At 34.3% G+C, this 24,990-nt stretch overlaps 1 protein-coding gene across 1 annotated transcript; it reads left to right on the top strand.

The window, feature by feature from the left end:
• The first annotated feature begins 22,201 nt into the window (after positions 1 to 22,201).
• LOC103502666 (7-deoxyloganetic acid glucosyltransferase-like) lies at positions 22,202 to 24,579 on the top strand. The gene is made up of 2 exons (XM_051090504.1): positions 22,202 to 22,793; positions 23,423 to 24,579. The coding sequence occupies exons 1-2, from the start codon at positions 22,292 to 22,294 to the stop codon at positions 24,346 to 24,348; spliced, it is 1,428 nt and encodes a 475-aa protein (XP_050946461.1). The 5' UTR covers positions 22,202 to 22,291; the 3' UTR covers positions 24,349 to 24,579.
• The last annotated feature ends 411 nt before the right edge of the window (positions 24,580 to 24,990 follow it).

The following is a 24,990-nucleotide window of genomic DNA, read 5'->3' as shown; positions in this document are numbered from 1 at the left end:
TGCAAATATATCTTTGAACTCGTGAAGTAGAGTCACCAGATCTAATTGATCTTATTTCGAAGCCAAAGTGCCAATTCATACTTCTTTGACTTCTTCTAGTGTTCCCAAGTTGATAACCTTCAAAGTTTCTTGATATGGCATAGTCTTTTTTTCTTCTTGCTGTATCAATCTTAGTAATTCTGGAGATATGTTAGATTCATCATCTTCAATATCTTACTCAAGATTGTATATTGGAACCTCGAAATCAACAACGTCATCGATGTCACCTTCTACTCTGACGCCCATGTTATGGATCCTAAATTGTATCGGTAAAAGGGCTAAAACGCGAAAAGAGAGAAGCAAGAGGAAAAAGACACGATAATTGGGATAGAATCAACGTTTTTTTGAATTTTTTTTAAAAAAGAAAGTACATAATGACTAAGGTATTAAAATGCAACTTTTTCAAATAATAAAGGATTCCCTTATTACAAAAGAAAGGCTACCTTGTGACCTTAGGCATAGTCAGAGGATGTATAAAAAGTTATTACTTTTTTAATCCCTTAATGAATTTCAACGTCCTCTTGATCTCCCAATTGTTCAACTTAAATCATGACGGACACTAACAAACCAATGGATGAGGAAGAATAGTATTCTTGGAGACAACTACAATTGTGATCTCAGAATCTTCATTACCCCTTTTCTCTGGTTGGTATCAAACAACAATTCTCCAGGTTTAAACGTCTTAGATAAATGAGGTATGTGCATTCTTTCCTCTTTCATCTCGCGTCCCTCAAGGTGTGTGCTTCTTTTTTTCTTTCTTTTCTGCTCGAACCTTCTCCCATTCAGAAGCTGTTGGCTTATAGCCTAACCCAAACTTTTCCTTGGCTTTAGAAAGAGAAATCACTTCTGAGACTCCTTGATTATCCTTTCCCAATCCCTTGTGCATTTGCAAAACCATTTTTTATCATTGTATTTACAATCATTAAAGATGTCTTGGACACGTAATGGTGTATACTCAAACCTTCGGTTGGAAAGATAGTAGCATTAGCAATTTCAAATGATCTATAAGAACGTTATAGAGCTTCTTCTGTTGCTTTAACATAAAAAAGTTATGATGTTTTTGTTACAAACATGTCCTCTTCTCCGTAGACAATAGCTTGACCACCTTCTACACTAAACTTCAACCTTTAGTGTAGTGAAGGCGGGACTGCCCCTGCTGACTGAATCCAAGGTGGTCTCAGTAGACAACTATATGAGGAATTTACATCCAGTACTTGGAATGGAATTTTGAAAATGAAAGACCCAATTTTCAATGGGATATTTATATCCCCTATTACTTCTCTACGCATACTGTCAAAGGCTCTAATAACCATGGTACTTGGTCTTAGGTACGATGGATTTATGGGGAGTTTCATCAAAGTGGATCTTGACATTATATTTAAAGATGATAAATTATCCACTAGGACCCTCGCCACGTGGTAGTCCTTACACTTTACATATATGTGCAATGCCTTAGTATATCTAGTACCTTCAGGGGAAATTTCTTCATCTGTAAAGGAGATGTAATTTGTAGCAGTTATGTTTTCCACAATTTCACTAAGTGCATACTCTCAAATGTCATTCCCCACATGGGCTCTATTTAAAATATCCTACAAACCTTATGGTGTGGTTCAGAGTAACTGAACAATGACAAGATCGATATACGAGCTGAAGTATGATGTAATTGCTCAATCACTTTATATTCACTCTGCTTAATCAATTTAAAAAAATTCATAGGCTTCCTCTTTGAAGAAAGCTTCACGATCTGTCTTTTTCTTAGCTAATGTGGTTTTCTCAGCGAAAACCTTGCTTAAATCATTTAGATCATCCTCACCTGTCATCTCTATAGCTTTGCCTTTACATCGTCGAACTTCATCCTCTTTTGAGATATAAATCTTCCACTATGAGTCATTCCTCCAACTGTTGTAAAAACAACATTGTACGTAAAAGGACCTTATAAGTAAAAGGACCTGGTATTTCAACTGTCATTGCTTTTGGTTTTAGGATATAAGACATAATACTTGGCTTCTCTTCGTAATGTATGACTAATGGTTTTCATATAGATGTTGCCTCATTTGAAGTTTTCTTATTAGATGAAGCATTAGCAATCATATTAACCTCAATTTCTTGCATGCTCATCTATTTTACCAAGAGAATCTTTGCATCCATCAGCTTTTGCACCTCACTCTTGAACTCACAACAATCCTCAATGGAATGGTCATCTGTCTCCAGATGGAATAACACTACTTCTTGTTGGCGCATCCAACCTTCTCTCCATCATCATCGTTAGACCTTGGTGACAAATATCCAGCTCCATGTAGGATTTGGAAAAGTGTATTCATTAAAGTAGTTACATCACTCACCTTATTCCTATATCTTTCTGTGAATGCGTCAACATCATTTATGGCAGGACCCTCATGATTTGGTAAAGGGTTCTGGTTGACATCAGGCTCTTCCCTTGCCTTATTGAATTTCAACCAACCAGCCGTAACTAGATTTTACACCTTAGCTTCTAAAGGAAAACAGTTTGCCATAGAATGCCCAATTACCCCAGCATGATATTCACATTTTGTGTTGGCCACTTAGGATAGGGTGGTTACAGAGGCTTTTATGGTACGATAATCACTTGATGACTCTTTAAAAGTTGAGGCAAAACTCTAAGTACGACATAGGTATGGATAAAAACGACTTTACTTCTAATTGTTCTTTATGTCGCTTTGAGTTGACTGGTCGAATGGGCTTTAACCTTCATTCTGATAACTAGGAGAGTAATTTGTTTGCTCCACAGTTGGTGAGGATACACGTGTCGTTACTCTCTGAGTCGAGCTCAACTCGTGTACTTCTCCATCCTTTTTGTTTGGGGTCATCATTCTTCTTGTATCTGAAACGGGATCAGCAATCCTTCCATTCTTCACTCCAAATTCAATCATCTCCCTAATTGTTATGACGTTAGAGAACTTAGTCGAAGCACTTACAACCATTTTATCATAGTATAGGGCTCGAAGGGTGATTATGAATATGGCATTTAATTCTTTGTTGGTCAGGGGTGGTTGCACTTGTGCAGCTAACTCTCTCCATCGTTGTGCATACTTCTTGAAAGTTTTAACATTCTTTTCTTTCCATCCTCTGAAGATCCAGACAATCGGAAGCTATATCAATGTTGTACTTATATTGTTTTAAGAATGAATGAACAAGATCCTTCCACCTATGCACTTGTGAACCATCCAATTGCATGTACCAATGAGAAGTCGAGCCAACTAAGCTATCTTGGAAGCAATGAATCAATAATTTATCATCATAACTGTAAGCTGACATTTTTTGACAATGCATAACTAGAGGACTTTTTAGGCACGTGGTTCCATTATACTTCTCAAAATTGAGGGTCTTGTATTCGGGAGGGATCACCACATCTGATATCAAACATAGTTGTGTTGCATCGATACTCTCGTACATGTCTGCACTTTCAATGGTGCGTAGTCTTTCTTCAAGAAATTTCAGTCTTCTTCTACTACCCTGCTCTTCTGAAACTATCTTACCACTTTCCGTAATTGGAGCAAATATGGGATCACTCACGTGGGTTATGTATTGTGAGGTCGAATTAGTATTTTGTGCGAGAAAGGATGTAGGATATGTCCTATCCACCATGCGTGGACTAGACGATCTTTGAAGAGTAAAACCCGGAGGGTATAAAAGCATGTTCTCTGGCACCTGGTTCAGATCTACTTCCACTTGTGATGAAGTCCCCACAGCACTCTTTCCTCTTCTAGTAGTGAGCAGTTCCAAGATATTTCCCAATTGATCTTTCAATCTTTCAACATCTTGACGAACTGCTTGAACCTAATCATTGGTTTGCTCATCCATTATTTGAGTCTTTCTTTTTGTCCAATACGAATGCTGAAAAGGTGAACCTTAAGCTATTTTGCAAGTTTTGGATTTTTATCTTTTAAAAATAAAATAATGATTCGAATCAGCAATAAGGGAGATAAGGAAGAAGAAGGAGAAATAGAATACCTTTATTAAATTAATGTAAAATAACATAGACCTGACTTAGTTTACTTTTAAAATGAAAAGTACAATGACTTTAACACCCAATCGTAGCACCCAAAACGTCCAAGGTATTGCCCTATGATTCCTAGAAAATGAGACAATTCTTTATTGGTGTCGCGTATGGGTATAACACCTTTCTGGAGGGTCCTAGCTTGCACTAAGAATTGATCTTTCATCCTAGCCATTTGTCTTAATTTTTCAGGACCTTGTTCCATCTGACCTCTAGCACCATCATACTTGCGTCTCAATGTGTTGTACTTATTCCTCCATATCATGAAATCTATTGACATTTCTTGATATATTTCTATTAATTGAGCATAGTCATTTGTTGCGACCTTCCTTGCCTTATGACATATCAGCAGCTGGCCTTCAGAACTGTTAACGGCTTCTTGTAGAAATCTATTTTTTCTTTCCGCTTCTATAACTTGGGACTTGTATTCTTCAACTGATTGCCATAGAACCTCGACCTCCACAACAATCTGTTGAGATGATGTGGCTTGTTCATGTAATGCATTTTGGAATTCTATAGCAATCCCATTCAATCTTTTATTTTCTATTTAAAATCTGTAATGCATACATTTTTCGCTTCCATCTCTTCATGCAAGTCGGCAATGTTCCTTAATAACCTCTTATTCTTTTTTCTCATTTGGATTGCCTTAGTGTTTAAAGAATCGTTATTCTTCTCTAGCTCCATTGCTTTCGTTTCGCCTCATCCAAATCTCTTTGAGTACTAACAGCTTGTTAGATCCATGTCTAGACTTTTTCTCTTAACTTTTTGTTCTCTGTTGCCAAAACATAATTTATTTCTCTTAACCGCTTTAATTCCTTTTCTTTATCATCATGATATTTCTTCAATTTTATGTTTGGAACTAAATATTCTAACATAACATTAACTGTAATCCCACTCTTAAATGCTCTCCATGTAACGCTCCCAAAAATTAAGATAATTTTGGAAGTTAATTGTCTTAATTTTATTTAATATGATTTAATTTATTGGGCGTTATTTTGAATTCATTTAATGAGAATTATTTGATTTATGTGGGAATTGAAATTTATTAAATATTTCTTGGATGAACATTTAATTAATTAGAGGTTTTGGCATGTGGTGTTTGTTGAGTTTTTGATTAAATGGTAGGTTAAAAGAATTAAGCAAAGTTGTGGATTTTTAGTGTTGTTGAAGTTGAATTTAATTAAATAATTATGGACCTTATTTAATTAAATTTAGAATGGAAAGTTTGTTGGAGATTTAATAATTATATGTATATGTGGAAATATATATATAATTATTATGTTAAAGGAAAAGATAATCATATTTGTTGAAATATAATTATTTAAGGAAAAGATAATTGTATTTTGAAGAAAGAATATTTACTAAGGGAGAAAAAGTAAAATAATTATATTTTGGGAAAATATAATTATTTGTAAAAAGATAATTATTTTGGAGAAAGATAAATAATAATTAATTATTGTGGAAGATAATTAATTATTTTAGAGAAAGATAAATAATAATTAATTATTGTGAAAGATAATTAATTATTTTAGAGAAAGATAAATAATAATTAATTATTGTGGAAGATAATTAATTATTTTGGTGAAAGATAAATAATAATTAATTATTGTTGAAGATAATTAATTATTTAAGAGAAAGATAAGTAATAATTAATTATTGTGGAAGATAATTAAGTATTTTGAATAAAGATAAATAATAATTAATTATTGTAGAAGATAATTAATTATTTTGCAAGATGATTAATTATTCTGAAAAGATAACTATTGTTTCTGGAGTTGTTATGATTAATTAATTAATTATTATTATTATTATTATTATTATTATTATTATTATTATTATTATTATTATTATTATTATTATTATTATTATTATTATTATTATTATTATTATTATTATTATTATTATTATTATTATTATTATTATTAATTATTATTATTATTATTATTATTATTATTATTATTATTATTATTATTATTATTATTATTATTATTATTATTATTATTATTATTATTATTATTATTATTATTATTATTATTATTATTATTATTATTATTATTATTATTATTATTATTATTATTATTATTATTATTATTATTATTATTATTATTATTATTATTATTATTATTATTATTATTATTATTATTATTATTATTATTATTATTATTATTATTATTATTATTATTATTATTATTATTATTATTATTATTATTATTATTATTATTATTATTATTATTATTATTATTATTATTATTATTATTATTATTATTATTATTATTATTATTATTATTATTATTATTATTATTATTATTATTATTATTATTATTATTATTATTATTATTATTATTATTATTATTATTATTATTATTATTATTATTATTATTATTATTATTATTATTATTATTATTATTATTATTATTATTATTATTATTATTATTATTATTATTATTATTATTATTATTATTATTATTATTATTATTATTATTATTATTATTATTATTATTATTATTATTATTATTATTATTATTATTATTATTATTATTATTATTATTATTATTATTATTATTTACAAACAAAAAGTAATTCAAAAAGTTATTTGAGAGGGATCCTTTGAAAACTAGAGGAGAAAATTTCTCCAACAAATTTACTTAATTTTTTTGTTTTAATAATAAAAGATAAAATCTTAACCATTTTCAACCAATTTGAAGTGTAGTGATCTCCTATTTTAAAAGAGGAAGTGGTGAGATTTGGTTTTCTTGACATTACTATATAAGTTGCATCAAAGCAACACTTTCCATATTCATGAAAAACATTTCTTCTCATTGTTTTGTTTGTTTGTTTGTTTTTTCTTCCATGTGATTATGAAGTTGATGGAGAAGGAGTGGAATCATGGAAAGTAAAGAGTTTTCGTTTTTTTTTTTTTTTTTTTTTTTTTTTTTTTTTTTTGGTGAGTGTGGATCAACATGGTTGGAGTCGTCATTGAACTATGTTTCCGACGCCGGTCTTGATAAATCCGACCAAAAACTAGCCTCGGGCTTTCAAAATCGATGAAAGAAAAGGAAAAAAAATTCAATGAATTTTCTTCTTGATTTTGGAAGGTGTTGTGGAAAAGGAAGAGCCCCGCTTTTTTTTTTCTTTTTTTAAATACACTTATAAGGGATTTGTGGCCCACTGAATGCATTTTTTTCTCACTTTCTCATTTTCTTTTCTGTTTTCTTTTGCTTATATTAATTTTTTAAAATTTCTTTTTCTTATCACTTTTTTTTTTAGTTTCTCTCTTTTTTTTCATTTTTTTGTGTTTTTTCTTTAATTTAAATTTTTTATATTTCTTTTTTTTTCTTTTTTTCTTTTCTGCTTTTCATTTCTTTTTTTCTTTCTACTCTCTTTTTTTTTTCTTTTTCACTTTTTTTCAATTACTTTCTTTTTCTAACTTTTTTTTCTTTTTTTTCTTTTTTTTCTTTTTTTTTCTCTTTTTTTTTGCACCAACTTGAAGCTATACCAAACATTGATTTTTTTTTTTTTTTTGCAGTCTCATGCAAGTATATATGAAGTTTTCTTGATGTCCTACTTCTGGGGTTTGTTCATGATAGACGATGCAACTCTATCATGATGCCCTACTGCTTTATCGATGCCTGGGATTTGTTCATGATAGACAACTCTATCATGGCGCCCTACTTCTTCATCGACGCCTAGGGTTTGTTCATGATAGACGATACAACTCTATCATGACGCCCTGCTACTTCATCGATGCGTGGGATTTGTTCATGATAGACAACTCTATCATGGAACTCTACTTCTTCATCAACGCCTAGGGTTTGTTCATGACAGACGATGCAACTCTATCATGATGCCCTGCTGCTTCATCGACGCCTGGGGTTTGTTCATGATAGACAATGCAACTCTATCATGACGTCCTGTTGCTTCATCGACGCGTGGGATTTTTTCATGATAGACGATGCAACTCTATCGTGACGTGCTGTTGCTTCATCGACGCTTGGGATTTGTTCATGATAGACGATGCAACTTTATCCTGACGCCCTGCTGCTTCATCGACGCCTGGGGTTTGTTCATGATAGACGATGCAAATCTATCATGACGCCCTGCTGCTTCATCGACGCTTGGGGTTTGTTCATGATAAACGATGCAACTCTATCATGATGCCCTCCTACTTCATCAACGCCTGGGGTTTGTTCATGACAGATGATGCAACTCTATCATGACGCTCTGCTGCTTCGTCGACGTCTAGGGTGTGTTCATGATAGACGTTGCAACTCTATCATGACACTCTGCTGCTTCGTCGTCGTCCGAGGTTTGTTTATGATAGAGATGCAACTCTATCATGACGTCCTACTACTTCGTCAACATCCGTGATTTGTTCTTGATAGACGATGCAACTGTATCATGACGCCCTACTGCTTTATCAACATCTGGGATTTGTTCATGATAGACGATGAAACTCTATCATGACGCCCTACTGCTTCATCGACGCCTGGGGTTTGTTCATGATAGACGATGCAACTCTATCATGACGCCCTGCTGCTTCATCGACGCCTGGGGTTTGTTCATGATAGACGATGCAACTCTATCATGACGCCCTGCTGCTTCATCGACGCCTCGGATTTGTTCATGATAAACGATGCAACTCTATCATGATGCCCTCCTACTTCATCGACGCCTGGGGTTTGTTCATGACAGACGATGCAACTCTATCATGACGCTCTGCTGCTTCGTCGACGTATAGGGTGTGTTTATGATAGACGTTGCAACTCTATCATGACACTCTGCTGCTTCGTCGTCGTCCGAGGTTTGTTCATGATAGAGATGCAACTCTATCATGACGTCCTACTGCTTCGTCAACATCCGTGATTTGTTCTTGATAGACAATGCAACTGTATCATGACGCCCTACTGCTTTATCAACATCTGGGATTTGTTCATGATAGACGATGAAACTCTATCATGACGCCCTACTGCTTCATCGACGTTCGGTATTTGTTCATGATAGACGATGCAACTCTATCATAATGTCCTACTGCTTTATCGACGTTTGGGGTTTGTTCATGATAGACAATGCAACTCTATCATGACGTCCTACTGCTTTGTCGACGTCTGGAATTTGTTCATGATAGACGATGTAACTCTATCATGATGCTTTACTTCTTCTTTGACGCCTGGGGTTTGTTCATGATAGACGATGCAACTCTATCATGACGCCCTACTACTTTGTCGACGTCTGGGATTTGTTCGTGATAGACAATGTAACTCTATCATGACACCCTTCTCCGTCTAGTTTGCTTTTATATATTCTTTGCTCCAAGATGATGTCATCAGCACTAACTTTCTTCTGGTGAACTTCATTTGCAGAACGATGGTTTATTTCACAGAATGATGCTTGTCTGGAGTCTGATACCTTGTAGTTCTGATAGAAATCAACCAAGAGGAGATGGACTCGACTGTGTCGCATTGAAGATGAAGATCGATTGCGTCACATTAAAGATGATCATTGTGTGTGCTGCATTGAAGAGAATGATCGTCTGTGCCATATTAAAGATGATGATCTCCTGGACTGCGCCGCATTGAAGATGAAGATGACGACCGCCTCTGTTTCGTCGTATTAAAGATGAAGATGATGATCATTTCTACTGTGTCACATTGAAGATAAGGATGATGACCACATTTAAGATAAAGATGGTTATCATTTTTTTGTGCCCTTATTGAAGATAGAGATGATGATCCATGAAGATGATGATTGTTTCTACTATACCACATTAAAGATGAAGATGATGATCGTCTGTGCCGCACCACATTGAAGATGAAGATGAGGAATGCCTCGGCCATGCTACATTGAAAATGAAGATGAAGATAAAGATCCTCTAAGGTGCAACATATGTGAGAAAATGAAGATGAAGATCCTCTCGGCTGCAACACATGTGAGAAGATGAAGGTGATGATCCCCTCGATTACAACACATGTGAGAAGATGAAGATGATGATCCTCTCTGCTGCAACACATTTGAGACGATGATCTTCTTGGCTGTAACATATTTGAGACGACAATCTTCTTGGTTGCAACATATTTGAGACGATGACATTTTCGGCTACTACACATATTTGAGACGACGATCATCTTGGTTGTAACATATTTGAGACGACGACATTCTCAATTACAACATGTTTGAGACGACGACCTTCTCGACTGCAACATATTTGAGACGATGACATTTTCGGTTGCAACATATATGAGACGACGACATTCTTAGCTACAACATATTTGAGACGATGATCTTCTCTGCTGCAACATATTTAAGAACGACGATCTTCTTAGCTGCAACATATTTGAGGGGACGACCTTCTTGGTGGTAACATATTTGAGACGACGACATCCTCGGCTGTAACATTTATGAGACGACGACTTTTTCAGTTGCAACATATCTAAGACGACGACATTCTCGACTAGAATATACTTAAGACGAAGATCTTTTTGGCTGCAACATATTTGAGACGACGATCTTCTTGGTTGTAATATATTTGAGACGATGATCTTCTCTGCTGCAACATATTTAAGAACGATGATCTTCTCAGCTGCAACATATTTGAGGGGATAACCTTCTCGACGGCAACATATTTGAGATGACGACATCCTCGGCTGCAACATATATGAGACAATGACTTTCTCGACTGCAACATATTTGAGATGACGACATTCTCGGCTACAATATACTTGAGACGAAGATCTTTTTGGCTGTAACATATTTGAGAAGATGAAGATGAAGATCCTCTCGGCTGCAACACATGGAAGAAGATGAAGATGAAGATCCTCTCGGCTGCAATACATTTGAGAAGATGAAGATAAAGATTCTATCGGCTGCAATACATGTGAGAAGATGAAGATAAAGATCCTCTCGGCTGCAATACATGTGAGAAGATGAAGATGATAAATCTCTCAGCTGTAATGCATGTGAGAAGATGAAGATGAAGATCTTCTTGGTCGCAACGCATGGGAAGATCCTTGTTTGCAACATATCGAAGCAGAGTAGAGTTCCCTGGTCAACATTTTGGAGAAGAGGCGAAGCTGCACCTTAAGAAGGTAGACAATTAAACATCTTTGTTGTCACCAAAGAAGTCACCGAGGCGCTAGCTACGGTTCATAAGAGCCTGGACGCTGCACGCGAAGAATTTAAGAACTTCAAGTGGAGGCTTTAACTTTGCCCCCTTTGCCCCCCGTTCTTTTTTTTTTCTTCTTTAGTTGTATTCTTGTAAATACAAGAATTTGTTGAATGGTAATGAGAATGTTCTTATTCTGGTGTGACTACTCCTGAATTTCATTTTGTACTGTTTACGCATCATTTACTATGTGCTTACATCATCACAATAAAGAATAATATTTTGTTTTTACGTGCGATTAAACTTAAAGTGAACTTTAAGCTGCCTACATACCCTTTTTATAACATAAGGATCAAGTCATAACGTAGTTCAATTTTTTTTTTTTTTTTTTTTTTTTTTGCCATTCACCTTTTAATCTCTTGTGTGCTAGGAGCACCATGCAATTTAGGCTCTTGCGATAAGGAGCTTTGCATATTTAACAGCTTTTATTTTCATCAAGGATTTGTTCATCTCCTTCATTTGTAAGATTGGTGAAGATATATCTTGGTTTCACAGTCAAGGAACCTTTTGTATTTATGTCAACAGACAACTTCCTCTTCGTGCGTGATGGGACGCGACTGTAAATCTTATCGTCATCATTTTCTTCATGAAATGATTTTGCCTTCAAAGATTTCATCTCTCTTTGTTGTTGATCATTTGTCATCTTTAGACGATCAAAAGCAGATGTTGAAGGTCGAGCTTTCTTCAATGTGGAGATACTTAGCCTCTTGAACGTTGAAGTTCGAGTATAAGTAAATGTTGGACATTGGTTTTCTTCTTCTCTCGTGGCCATACTCAATCTTTGAAAGACTGAAATCGAGTAGTTAAAGGCTTGATACGATTCAAGACAGAAATCCTTTGCTTAATTTCATTTGAATTGTCGACTTCTTCAGAAGAACCATAATGGTTGTTGACTTCTACTATTCTGGCAACATGACATGTAGTGGCTTCTAGTATTTCTTCTGGATAATCCTCAAGGAAACTTCTTGGGAGGAATTCTGTCAAAGTTATCGACCATCGAGGTTGGAGGAAGTCCTCATCTTTTCCTTTTATGGGCTTAGGATTCCACATCTTCTTGTTCCTTCTTCCTTTCTTTTTATGGGAGATGCTTCATTTTGCATACTTTTGATGGAATCACGACTCCTTTTAAATGGAATTTGGTTGTCTCCCTTTTTGACGAGTGACTATTATCCATCCTTCGCCATCATCCTTACCATGCGCTTCTTTATTTTGGGAGTCTATCGTCACGATCCTTTGTTGGAAAAGAACAAGTATAGGTTCAGAAGTCCCAAATTGAATCAAGCTTTTTCTTTGATCATCAAGTTGTGTTAATGACATAACATTTGAAGTCATCTCGATCGCAATATGATTCGTCTGAGCTACTTCATCAATATCTAACTCCATCTTCTTTTCACGAGCCAACTTTAGAATTAGCTCTTTTAACACGAAACCCTTTTCAATAGGGTGACTAATGACCCGATGATACTTGCAGTAGTTAGGATCATCTACTTTTCCTGCTTGTTCTGGTCGTTTGCATTCTGGAAGCTGAATAAGTTGGTTCTGTAGCAGCTGCTCTAACATGTCTGCAACATTAGAGTCAGGAAATGGATAAACTTTTTCCTGCCTTTCTTTAAGAGTTGATCGTCGCTTTTCATCGCCATCATGCTTTCTTTCAGTTTTTGTTTCTTTTCTTTTAGAGAAATATTTCAAAGGAGTTGCATGAACAACCATAAACTCTTTTATGACACTATTTGCAATCTTTTTAGTGTCATCGAGTTCATTCTTGTCACTCCTCGATTTTGGAATCAAGAAATCTTTTGCTCCTCTATTGGCGATACTCAATTCCATATCATGGGCACGAGTTGCCAACTCTTCGAACGTGCGAGGTTTTATTCCCTGCAAAATATAAAGAAGCCTCCAATGCATGCCTTGGGTGCACATCTCCACTGCAGACAATTCGATGGGTCGATCTTTACAGTCAAGAGTCAGAGCTCTTCATCGATTGATGTTGTCGATGACTGGCTTTCCCTTTTGTTGTCTTGTGTTTGTCAACTCCATCATGTTGACGATACGTCGGGTGCTGTAGAAATGATTGAGAAAGTCTCTCTCAAGTTGCTCCCAATTATCAATGGATTCAGGCTCCAGATCGATGTACCATTCGAAGGCATTTCCTTTGAGAGTTTGAACGAACTGTTTGACCAATAAATCTCCTCGCATACCAGCAGTTTCACATGTTTCAATGAAGTGAGCAACATGTTTTGGGTTGCCTTTTCCATCAAACTGTTGGAACTTGGAAGGTTGGTATCCATTCGGCATTCTGAGATTGTCGATCCTCTTCGTATATGGTTTGGAGTACAAAGAGAAAGTTTGAGCAGGTCTACCATATTGGGTTTTGATGGAGTTTGCAATCAACTCCTGTAATTGTTGAACAGACAGTGATGCAATTGAGGTCGAATTTCGTGGTTGAATTTCTTGCATAACTGTCTTCCCTTTGTCAGTATTCTTGACAGTATGTTTATGACTTGATTCAGCAGCATCACGACTTTCAATGTGATTCTTTAGAGATTCAATCTCATAATCCCTTTCTTCAACCACCTTCATAAGCATGTTCACCTTCTTTTCAAGCTCCGCCAATCTATTTTTGCTTGTATCCACGTCAGTTACCATAACTGACATTATATTTGGGTGAGTCATCTCCTCACTTGAGTGTTCAGAGAACGAGTAGTGTTCGTCAATCGTATGATTTTTTTTATTACAATTCTACCTTTTGGTGGCTTGGAGATTTGCTCCCAAATATTCTTTGCAACTTCAAAAGGTGGCGTATCTTCAAATGATTGAATCTCCCTTGAGCGGCTACGAGTGTTTGGTCGCTTTCCAATATCGCTGAGAACTTTGGAAGTGTTTCCTTGAGATGTCATGATTTTCTTTTGATGTTTTTCAAAAAGAGAAAGAGATGAAAGGTAGAGATGGTCCCACTGGGCGTGCCAAACTGTTCACACGAGATTTCAGGAGAAATTTAATTTGTGGAATTGAACTTTGTATATTGATTGATATATGGTGTTATCGATACAATCTTTAATATTTACTCCTCTGATTCTTTCTCTCGAATACAAAAAAAAATATTTAGAACTTCGTGGTCTTGGATCTTCAAAAAGTTGTAATTACAATTCAATTCGAGCTTCAATCTTCTGGAATTCAAGGAAAGTTTGATCTTCCAAATCTTCGATCTTTTAGAAGGATGATTTCGAGGTTGATGATAACTTGCACATCTTGATAGTCTTCAGAAGTTTTTGTCTTCAATTCTTCAGAGCTTCAGTTCTTCTTTTCAACCAAAGATCCCAAAAATGAATGGAAAGGTCTCTATTTATAGAAAATCTCCATAGGTTTTAGGTGGGCTTGGGCTCATTTGCTTGTTGAGCAGGCTTAGGCTTAGGCCCATCTGCCTGTTGGGTTAGGGCTTGGGCCTATCTACTTGTTGGGCTTGAGCTTGGGCCCATTCGCTCTGCGAGTTTTGGCTTGGCTCCATTTGTTTGGTGGGCTCGCATTTGGGCCCACTAATTTGCGCAAGCTCGAGTCCATTATTTCTTTGGCCTAATTTTTCTTCAGCGGTTTGAATTAGGTTGGATATGAGAAAATTTGACTACCCAAATCCAATCAAATTATAATCATCTCAATTTTCATGTGATGACGTGGCGTGATTTAATTGGCCGAAATTTCTTGTTCAACAATGATATCTGAATGTTCTGTGTAGTCTATGCATATTATTGAGTTGTGATGTTGATGGACTAAGGGTTCAAGATCGTCATGTGTAGGTTGTATATTTACTGATGGACTGTGCCGCAGACTGAATATAGATGTTATGCATAGTATAGATCACTTATAGTTTGTGCTATTGTTTTAGCTGAAACGATGTGGTTATCAGGTGTAATTACCTAGTGATGATTTGTTTTGTTGAATGGATTCAGGTAGTGAGACTGTATTGTGTGGATTAGATATATGTATAGTGGCAGATGATACTGTTGACTGAACCTAGACTGTCTAACTGATTATGCTTATAGACTGGACTGTTAGTTTAAGCTATATTGTGATGTGACTATTGTAGACTGTTTAGAATGAACTCAGGGGTAACAGTTAGCTTTATCTATGAGGTGTACCTTGTAGGCGCGGTGTCCTACGGGATCATCACATGTTGTGTATCTTTTGGGATCATTAAACTGATATGTGTATCCGGCGGGATCACTAAACTAATATGTATATCCTTCAGGATCACTAGACTGATTGATGCGTGTGTCCTATGAGACCACTAGACTGTTATGTGTAGGGTATCCCTTAATAGATTGTTATTACCCTAACGGAACCGGTAGTGGTCTCTTGTTGAGTATATTTTATACTCACCTTTTAATGTTTAACTTTTTCAGGTAAAGGTAAGTACGAGGCAGACCGACGAGAGGCAAGAAGGATATGTGAAGGTCATATGAAAATGTCTAGTTTTAATACTTTCGCTCAATGTCTTTGTTTTCGTTTTGAGGATTTTAATTTAAGTTTTGGTTAGAACATTTGTTTGTTTGTTTTGTTAGAAATTCTATAGACAATGTTTTGCAACTTTTGAAATTGATTTGAAATAGGGTTCGAAGGCGATTTTATTACATCTTAAAGTTTTAACGAATTTTGAACAAGGCTTTATTGAGCTTTTATGTTGGATGTCGTGTCTTAGCAGTAAGTAATGACTTCTGCTTAAACTGAAAAGTTGGGTCGTTACAGGATCACTTTCTGTCGCTAGCCGACTTCTCAAGTTCTCTACCTTACCTTGAAATATTAAACATAGGAAAGAGTGAGTATATAAATATACTCAGTAAGGGACTCACTACTAGTCCCACTAGGTGATTTGTTAACTTTCCGTTAGAAACATAATCATAATGTCGTGTGTCAAATGGAGCACACCCGAGTGAGTGAGATTGTATAAACGCCCCTAAATTGTATGAGTGATCTCGTGGGAACACCCTTAGTCGTGCGAGTGATCGCAGGTACACACTCCATAAACATGTATGTAATACGTCCCTAATTGTGCGAGTGGTTAAGTCGGAACACCTCTAGTCGTGCGAGTGAACCCGTATACACAATATAATTGTTTCCCAACCGTGCATGTGATCTGTAGGCACACCCCTAAATCGTGCGAGTGATCTCATAGGAACACCCCTAGTCGTGCGAGTGATCCCATAGATAGGATCACAATACTAGTGGAGTAAAAAGTTGAATAGACAAAGTTAATAGACACATCATAATACAAATCATGTAACATCATCATAAACATCATAACATGACATGAATATTAATCATAACATCCTTATTCATGTGATTAATATATCATGTATCATAATCATCATAAACATACCAATCATCATCATCAATCATAATATCAATCATCATCATCAATTATAATATCAGTCATCATCATCAACATAATATCAATCATCATCTATAGCATCATATTATGCATCTTAGCTACCATCAATGCATAATTGTAAATACATGCAGTCTCTTTAATTCAATCCGAAGGTCCAATAGTAGAATCTCATACCTAGAGATCAGCTAAAAATATTTATTTGCTGACAGTAATTTCCCAATTAAAGTAGATCCTAAATAGTAAGGGAAAATCAATAACTTAATTAATAAAATTTACCAATTTAACTTATCCAAAATTTAAGGTTGAAAGCAATTCAACCTTGATCGGGAAAAAATCCAAGATTAAATCTAAAAAAAAATTAGCCAATTGAACCCTTAAAGAAACCCCAATTTGATCTAAAATTAAATTAACAATTTTTGTCAATAAATTACTGATCTAACTACCTTAACTTACCAAACTTAACCAAATGGAGCTTGAAAATCATCTAAACCTTTATGAGAAAATTCATCACTTAAATCTTCAAGTTTTGCCAAAGGGACCAATCATAACTAAAACTGGTGAGGCGACGGCGGCAAAATTTTATCTTAGTGAAGAAGATGAATAACCTTTCCCTTTTTCCTTTTCTTTTCAACTTAAGCATTCCAATGTTATTTATAAACTCAAATAATAACAAGAATATTTATTATTATTATTTCATTTTCCTTTTAGGATATATATATATATATATATATATATATATATATATATATATATATATATATATATATATGTATCATACCAAAATATACATATATTTTTATTCCTATTATCTTTCTTCAATAAATTCCTTAAATACACAAAATCTTAGACATTTATCACCATTAATAATAATAATAATTCTTATTTATTATTATTATTATTATTCTCCCACCGAAATCTATAATAAACATATATATTTATTTAAACCATTATTCTCTCTTCTAAATAAATATATGGTCTTTTCTTGTCCAATCAAATTAACCATCTCTCTCCTCATGGATTATCTTCTTTTCCAAACAATTATAATTAAATATATTTATCTATATATATATATATATATATATATATATATATATATATATATATATATATATATATATATATATATATATATATATATATATATATATATATATATATATATATATATATTCTCAATTAAATCCAATTCCACCAAAACCAACTTTTCCCTCCAACATCTCAAATTACATCCTCAATTCTTTTAATCAACAAAATCTTCTACAATAAATCACTCATAAATTTCAACAATTAAATTTTAGCTCCAATCTTTAATATAACACCCAAATAATTTAACATAATTATTCAAAACTCCTTTAAGATTTGAGATGTTACATTCCTTTTCCCAATAATTATATTCCAATATATAATTATCGATTGTCCTTTTAAATAAATCTAATTCATTATATTTTCTTATTTACCCAATCATAACTTCTCTCCCGAATCAATATTTATCTTTTTCCAAAATAATTAATTATCTTCTACAATAATTAATCTTTATTCTTTTCCAAAATAATTATCCTTTTATAAATAATTATATTTTTCCAAAATATAATTATTTTCATTTTTCTCCCTAAATAAATATCTTTTCTCTAAAATACAAATTATCTTTTCCTTAAATAATTATATTTCAATAAATATAATTATCTTTTCTTTTCCCATAATAACTATAGGGATAGTTGCAAATATAGAGTAATTATATTCAAAATAATAAAGTATATAACAACATTTAAAAGAAATTGCAAATATAGCAAAATCTGTCAAAATCTATCAATGACAAAAGTATATCACTGATAGACCATGTAACAAATGTTGGTCGATCACTGATAAACCATAAGAGTCTATAAATGATAAAAATCTATCATTGATAGACTTTGTTAAATTTGCAATTTTTCAAAAATATTGCTACATACTTAATAATTATTCTAAAAATTGCTACCTTATAATTACCCATAAAATATATATATATCCACATATACATATAATTATCAAATCTCCAACAAAATTTTCACTCTACAAATTAATTAAATAACATCCATAGTTATTTAATATAATTCAATCTCAACAACACCACATGTCAATGCTTGATAGCATACAAACGCAGCGAAAAACGGGATTGATAATTTTTAGTCTAATTGCAACTAAACTTAAATTTAGTGATGAACATGCATAAAGCACAACTCTAATTACTCCAATAGGGTTAAAATAAACATTTACCTTTGAAGCTCCCTGATGCTCCAAATCTTCTCACGATCACAAACCCGGAACCACCACTAGAGATGACTTGCTATACTCCGGACTAAGAACCGGGTTGTGGTACCCGTCAAATGAAGGAATTAGAGAGATATGGAATTAAGTTTTGATAAAATTAGCAAAAAAACTTCTTTTTCAGCTTGAAAAAGAGAACTATTTATAACCTAATTACATGCATAATTGCTTGTAATTAGTTGGCTAATATCTCAACACTTTGTATTCCACTAACATTTAGTGGAATTACTCACCATTCCATTTGGTGGGATTTTTGGATATTCCCATTAATTTTGGTCAAGGGACAAAATGGTCATTTGACCATTTTAGTCAAAGTCAAACTTTCACTTTTCAAGTAAAAAACCAACATTTTTTACTTTTTTATCATTTTGTCCGTCTTGACTAATTTCCATTATTTTGAGTTTTCTATATGAATCTCTAATTACATTTAAACATAAAGCTCTTACTCAAAACTATAACCAACTATTACATCCCATGTAGTTGTCGTTTTCTCTCTCTTTACATAATCCGTACCAAATCGGCGTCGGGAAAGCCTCTCGCGACGCATTTCCCCCGACGTTCTTCCCGACGTCGTTTTGTACGTCGGGATATCCTTTCCCGACGTTCTTTGCATTTTCGCCGACGTATTTGTGCGTCGGGAGTACCCACGTCTCTTGTAGTGATTCCAACATGTTGTTCTAAGTTAATTCCATATGAGCTAGCAGGAGAACCTAATGGACCTATAGATCATGGGCTCCAACGACCTGAGATTAACTGGCTAAACTCTTTTAGACCACACTAATAAACATTCGTTAACTAACAAGTCATTCCACTAAAGTCTCGTAGCTGCACTCCCCTTACTATAGATATATTTTCGTCCATCTGATATAACCATGATCAGTAAGTTAATCCTTCACACGTTGTTCGTAACCTCAGCTGGATAAAAATATTGTTTTTACCCCTAAGACTACTTCTTGTTCCTTAAGTCTCACTGATCCACTATTGAACATTTGATTTAAGGTCCAACCTATAAACCAAATCCCTCTCAGGCCAATGAGAGGTTGGGGCCCCTATGTTCAAGACTTGGATTCAGTTCTTAAGAGAACAACCTATCTACTAACCCTAAAGCGGGTAGAAGTGAATTCCGTCTTGCACCTTATGTTCCCAACTATTCACCCGATCTCATCCCTGAAATGGGAGGCTTATTGGGCCAACGCTAATGAGTTGCCTTCACCTATGCAGATCTAAGGATAATCTCGTGTGAACAGGAGTTCACAGTTAGCTCAGGATTAAGATTAAGTTACCTAGGTCATCAATAATCAAGATGTCAATTTGAAATAGTAAACGACGTTATTACGTAAAAGTGACTATTTCATGGTTTTGTCTTATGTAAACCTTTTACATAGGATGCCCCCTCTTTCATGTCTCTACATGAACGATTTAGGATTACATCGTTTATATTATTTACAAAATGGGTCGCATCCATAGTATCTCTGAATAAAGCGCCCAACCTTTAATCATATACTATACACTATTTAGACTATTTACTCGAACTTAATCCATGTTTATGTCTCTACATAAAGTTTAAGTTTACTAAAAAATAGTCTTGGGATCTATGTTTATTGGATAGTATTCAATTTCTCAATAACGACTTTATTGAAAAGAATATTATTACAAACTATGAGTTTTAGGACAATAATTCCAACAGCCAAAACCTCTAAATTAATTAAATATTCATCTAACAAATATTTAATTAATTTCAATTCCCACAAAATCAAAGAATTCTCATTAAATAAATTCAAAAATAATAATGTCTAATAAATTAAATCTAATTAAACAAAACTAAGATAATTAACTTCAAAATTATCTTAATATTGAGACGTTACATAGGGATTTGGTTTTGGAGAATTACAGGTCCATTTACTTTCAAACACAAATAGTCAAATATATATTCTCTTATCTGATTTTCTTTTGGTCTGAACACCTGTGCATATCTTCTATTGAAATTTCAGTAATTCTAAAAATGACTAGCAAGAAATGAATTATGTTTAAAAGAAGAGAATGAAAATATGGAACTTAGAATGTGAGAGATTGCAAAGTGTTAAAATTTAATTTATGCTAAAAGACAAAAGTAAAATAACGATAGTAAAGTAGGCTTACCAGAGTGCGGCCTGCAATTGCGAAGGAGAAGGGAAGTAAAATAATTGAGCTACGTGAGAAGGGAAGGTTGAATGTGAAGGGAGGAAGAGCAAAGGAGAGTGCAGACTGCGATTGAAGCGAACAGAGTGTCATGCCGTCTTTGAACTTGCGGTTTGAACGTGCAAAGGCTGGAACGTTCGTTGGAATGTGAAGGTTGGAAAGTGCGAGAGGTTCTGAATGTTGCCAAAATGTGTTCTGAACATCAAACAAATTGCGAACACTAAAGGTCGAAGGAATTGAGTTGAGTGCGCGAGGTTTGGGGAAAAATGGAAATGACAAATGTTAATTTAGGGTAGCCCGTGTTGGTTGGGTTACTCGGTTTATCTCCTTCTACATTGTAATGTATCTTTATCTTCATGATTTCTACCACACATTTTAATGTATCTTTATCTCAACCCAACCCCTACCATACATTGTCGTTATCCTTCTAAACTTATCTGAACTAAAGTTTTCATAGACATAAATATAACTTAAACCAAATTTCTTATATTAAAATTGCATTTTTTTTCTTTTAAATATATAAAATATGGTACCATATAAAACATTACAAGAACGAGATAAAAGAAGTTAAATAGTTTTGATCTTTGTGCTATTTGCAACTCATTCTTTTTTAATGAATCTATTATATACTTCACAAAAGTTCAAATTTAGTTTTAAAATTTTAAATAGTTTTTTTTAAAAAAAAAAATCTCATCATAATTTGAAAATGACTTTTTTTTTTATGGATCTGAAAAAATTATTATCATGATTTTTATCTTCGGTCAATAAAAGGCATCATGTTAATTTTCTTTCAACATTTACAAATAGAAAAGCAGTAGACTAAATTTATTTTGAACCAAAAACTAACAATGTGTACTAATTTTTAAACTATTAAAATTGTAAGATTTATATATTAACATTTGACATATGCAACCGTCTTTTTGCATCCACATGTGCATTCATATCACATGTTGCAATCTGACAATTTTTTTCATTTTTTAAAAAAGGAAACTTTTTCAGGACATTAGTTTTTCGATTGAAACAAAAACATGAAAGATGAGTGTTGCAAAACCACCTAAATATTGCTCGAATAGAGACGAGGGGAATTTAAGTTGTACTCAATTATTACTCATTCTCTATTTGTCAAATTCAAGACTATTTAATGCATGTTAAGGCTTGGTTTTAGCCAAATACTCCCACTCGTTTGATAGCCATGAAAGGAGAACCACAAGCTCCCCATGTCCTAATCTTTCCTCTTCCCTTCCAAGGCCATATTAACTCCATGTTGAAGCTGGCAGAGCTTCTTTCAATAGCAGGCATCACCGTAACATTCCTCAACACCCCTCACTCCCACCGCCAACTCATTCGCCACTCTGATGTTCTCTCTCGCTTCTCTCGCTTTCCCTCCTTTCGCTTCGACACCATCATCGACGGCCTCCCACCTGACCACCCTCGAACTATCAAGTTCTCCAACCAAATCATCTCCTCCTTCGACTCCATCACCAAGCCAATTTTCAGAAACTGGCTGGTTTCTGGGCATTTCGGTTCCGATCTCACTTGCGTCGTGCTGGATGCTTTCCTTAAGAATTTTGTTGATGGTGATGACGATGAAGTTAAACAGCCCATTTTTGGTTTTCGTACTATCAGTGCTTGTTGTGTTTGGACTTATCTTTGTGTTCCTTATCTTATTGAAGATGGCCAACTTCCTATTAGAGGTACCTTATCTTCCTATTTGTGCTTTAAAATTTAATTTTTGTGATGAGCGAGTGTGTGTTTTATTACTCATTAAACTCTACACCCACTTGTTTCTACTCATAGTTTGAAGAGATAATTGGAAGTTTACACTGAATTAAGAGCATATGTTTAACTACCACCTTAGAACCTTACCACAATTTGTGGGCTGCACAACGGTATGGAACCAACATGCAGTATTTTTTTTTTCCTTCCTTTTTACGGATTGAGTTGTCCAAGTTTGAAGAATAGGTTAAATGAATTTTACTTTTAAGTTAAAAATTAATTTTATGTGTTCTGTGCATACTATTTTATTTTTAGTTCAAGTCATAGATGACTTAAGGAGAGATACAAACTAATTGAAAATCAAACATCAAATCTCCATCTAAGGTAAGTTGGAGGCGAAAAACGCTCTCTTAAATGTTAGTCTAAAAGAATGGAGACAATCGTTAAGTAATAAAAGGAAAATAAACATAATCTTCACAAATACAAAATTTAAAAGGCTACCTGACTTAAGTAATTAACATTAGTATGCCGTCGTGTAATGTTATACATTCAGATCATTTTTTTTTTTAAGAAAATTAAAATAATTTTTATGTGATGATAAATGAAGGGGAGGAAGACATGGACAGAGTGGTCACGAACCTACCAGGTATGGAAAATCTTCTTCGATGCAGAGACCTCCCTGGTTTCTGCCGAGTCACAGACACAAACGACTTTGTTCTTCAATTCACTCTCCGACAAACTCAAAGAAGCTATCAGTTTCACGCCCTCATACTGAATTCATTCGAAGATTTGGAAGAACCCATTCTCTCTAAAATTCGAACTTTATGCCCAAAACTCTACGCCATCGGACCCCTTCATTCTCTTCTCAAAACTAAACTCTCCCACGAAACAGAGTCTCTCAACAATCTCTGGGAAGTGGACAGGACCTGCTTGGCATGGCTCGACAATCAACCGCGGGGATCCGTCATTTACGTTAGTTTTGGAAGCATTACAGTGATGGGAAATGAAGGGCTCATGGAGTTTTGGCATGGATTGGTGAATAGTGGGAGGAATTTCTTGTGGGTCATACGGCCTGACCTTGTGAGTGGCAAAAATGGGGAGATTGAAATACCGGCGGAGTTGGAGGAGGGGACGAAACAGAGAGGGTATGTGGTCGGGTGGGCACCGCAAGAGAAAGTGCTTTCGCACGAAGCAGTTGGTGGGTTTTTGACTCACAGTGGTTGGAATTCGACCTTAGAAAGCATAGTGGCAGGGAAGCCGATGGTTTGTTGGCCGTATACGGCGGATCAGCAAGTAAACAGTAGATTTGTAAGCAATGTGTGGAAATTGGGAGTGGATATGAAGGATTTGTGCGATAGAGAAATTGTGGCAAAAATGGTGAATGAGATTATGGTGAATAGAAAAGAGGAATTTATGAGAACGGCAAGTGAGATGGCTAATTTGGCGAGGCGAAGTGTAAGCCCCGGTGGATCGTCGTATGCTGATTTTGATCGTCTAGTAAACGAGATAAGATTGTTGAGCCTGAGTCAATAGAGACCAGTTTACTTGGGTTTTTCTTCTAAAAATGTGTTCTTCGCTTCTTAACTTAATCTCTTCTTTCTCACTCCTCTCTCTTTTCGACTATTTCAATCCAACAAACTTGTAATTATATTAATTTAAACTCTCAACAATACTGTATTAACTGTATTGAACAATTGGTTTAAGGTCCAACCTATAAACCAGAATCCTTTTCGGGCCAATGAGAAGGTAGGACCCCTTGTTGAAGACTTGTATTCAGTCCTTAAGGGAACAACCTATCTACTATCATAGAAGTGGGTAGGAGTAAATTTCATCTTGCACCCCTAGCTATCCACTCTGCCCTTACCTATGCAAATCTAAGAATACTACCGAATGAACAGAAGTTAATAGTTAGCTCAGGATTAAGATCAAGTTACCTAAGTTATCATAATTGAAATAGTCAGTTTATAGTTTACGGTGTTATAACTAAAAGTGACTACTTCGTGGTTCCAGTCTTATGTAAACCATTTACGTAGGATGTCCCAACTCTCATGTCCTACATGAACGATTCAGGATTACACAGTTTGTACTAACTACGGAACGGGCCGCATCCATAGTGTTTATCTAGAATAAGGCGTTCAACCCTATTCATACACTATAAACCATTTGGGCTATTAA

The sequence above is a fragment of the Cucumis melo genome, chromosome 10 (genome assembly GCF_025177605.1).
Source record: "Cucumis melo cultivar AY chromosome 10, USDA_Cmelo_AY_1.0, whole genome shotgun sequence".
In the NCBI taxonomy this organism is placed as follows: Eukaryota; Viridiplantae; Streptophyta; class Magnoliopsida; order Cucurbitales; family Cucurbitaceae; genus Cucumis; species Cucumis melo.
Note: the sequence above shows the minus strand (reverse complement) of the source record. Positions and strands in the feature narration are given on the sequence as shown.

What these genes read in the sequence shown, in the direction of transcription:
- LOC103502666 (XM_051090504.1), top strand. Translation starts at nt 22,292, where the DNA reads ATGAAAGGAGAACCACAAGCTCCCCATGTCCTAATCTTTCCTCTTCCC. An exon ending in TGGCCAACTTCCTATTAGAG is followed by an intron (nt 22,794 to 23,422) that starts GTACCTTATCTT and finishes TGATAAATGAAG; the next exon opens with GGGAGGAAGACATGGACAGA.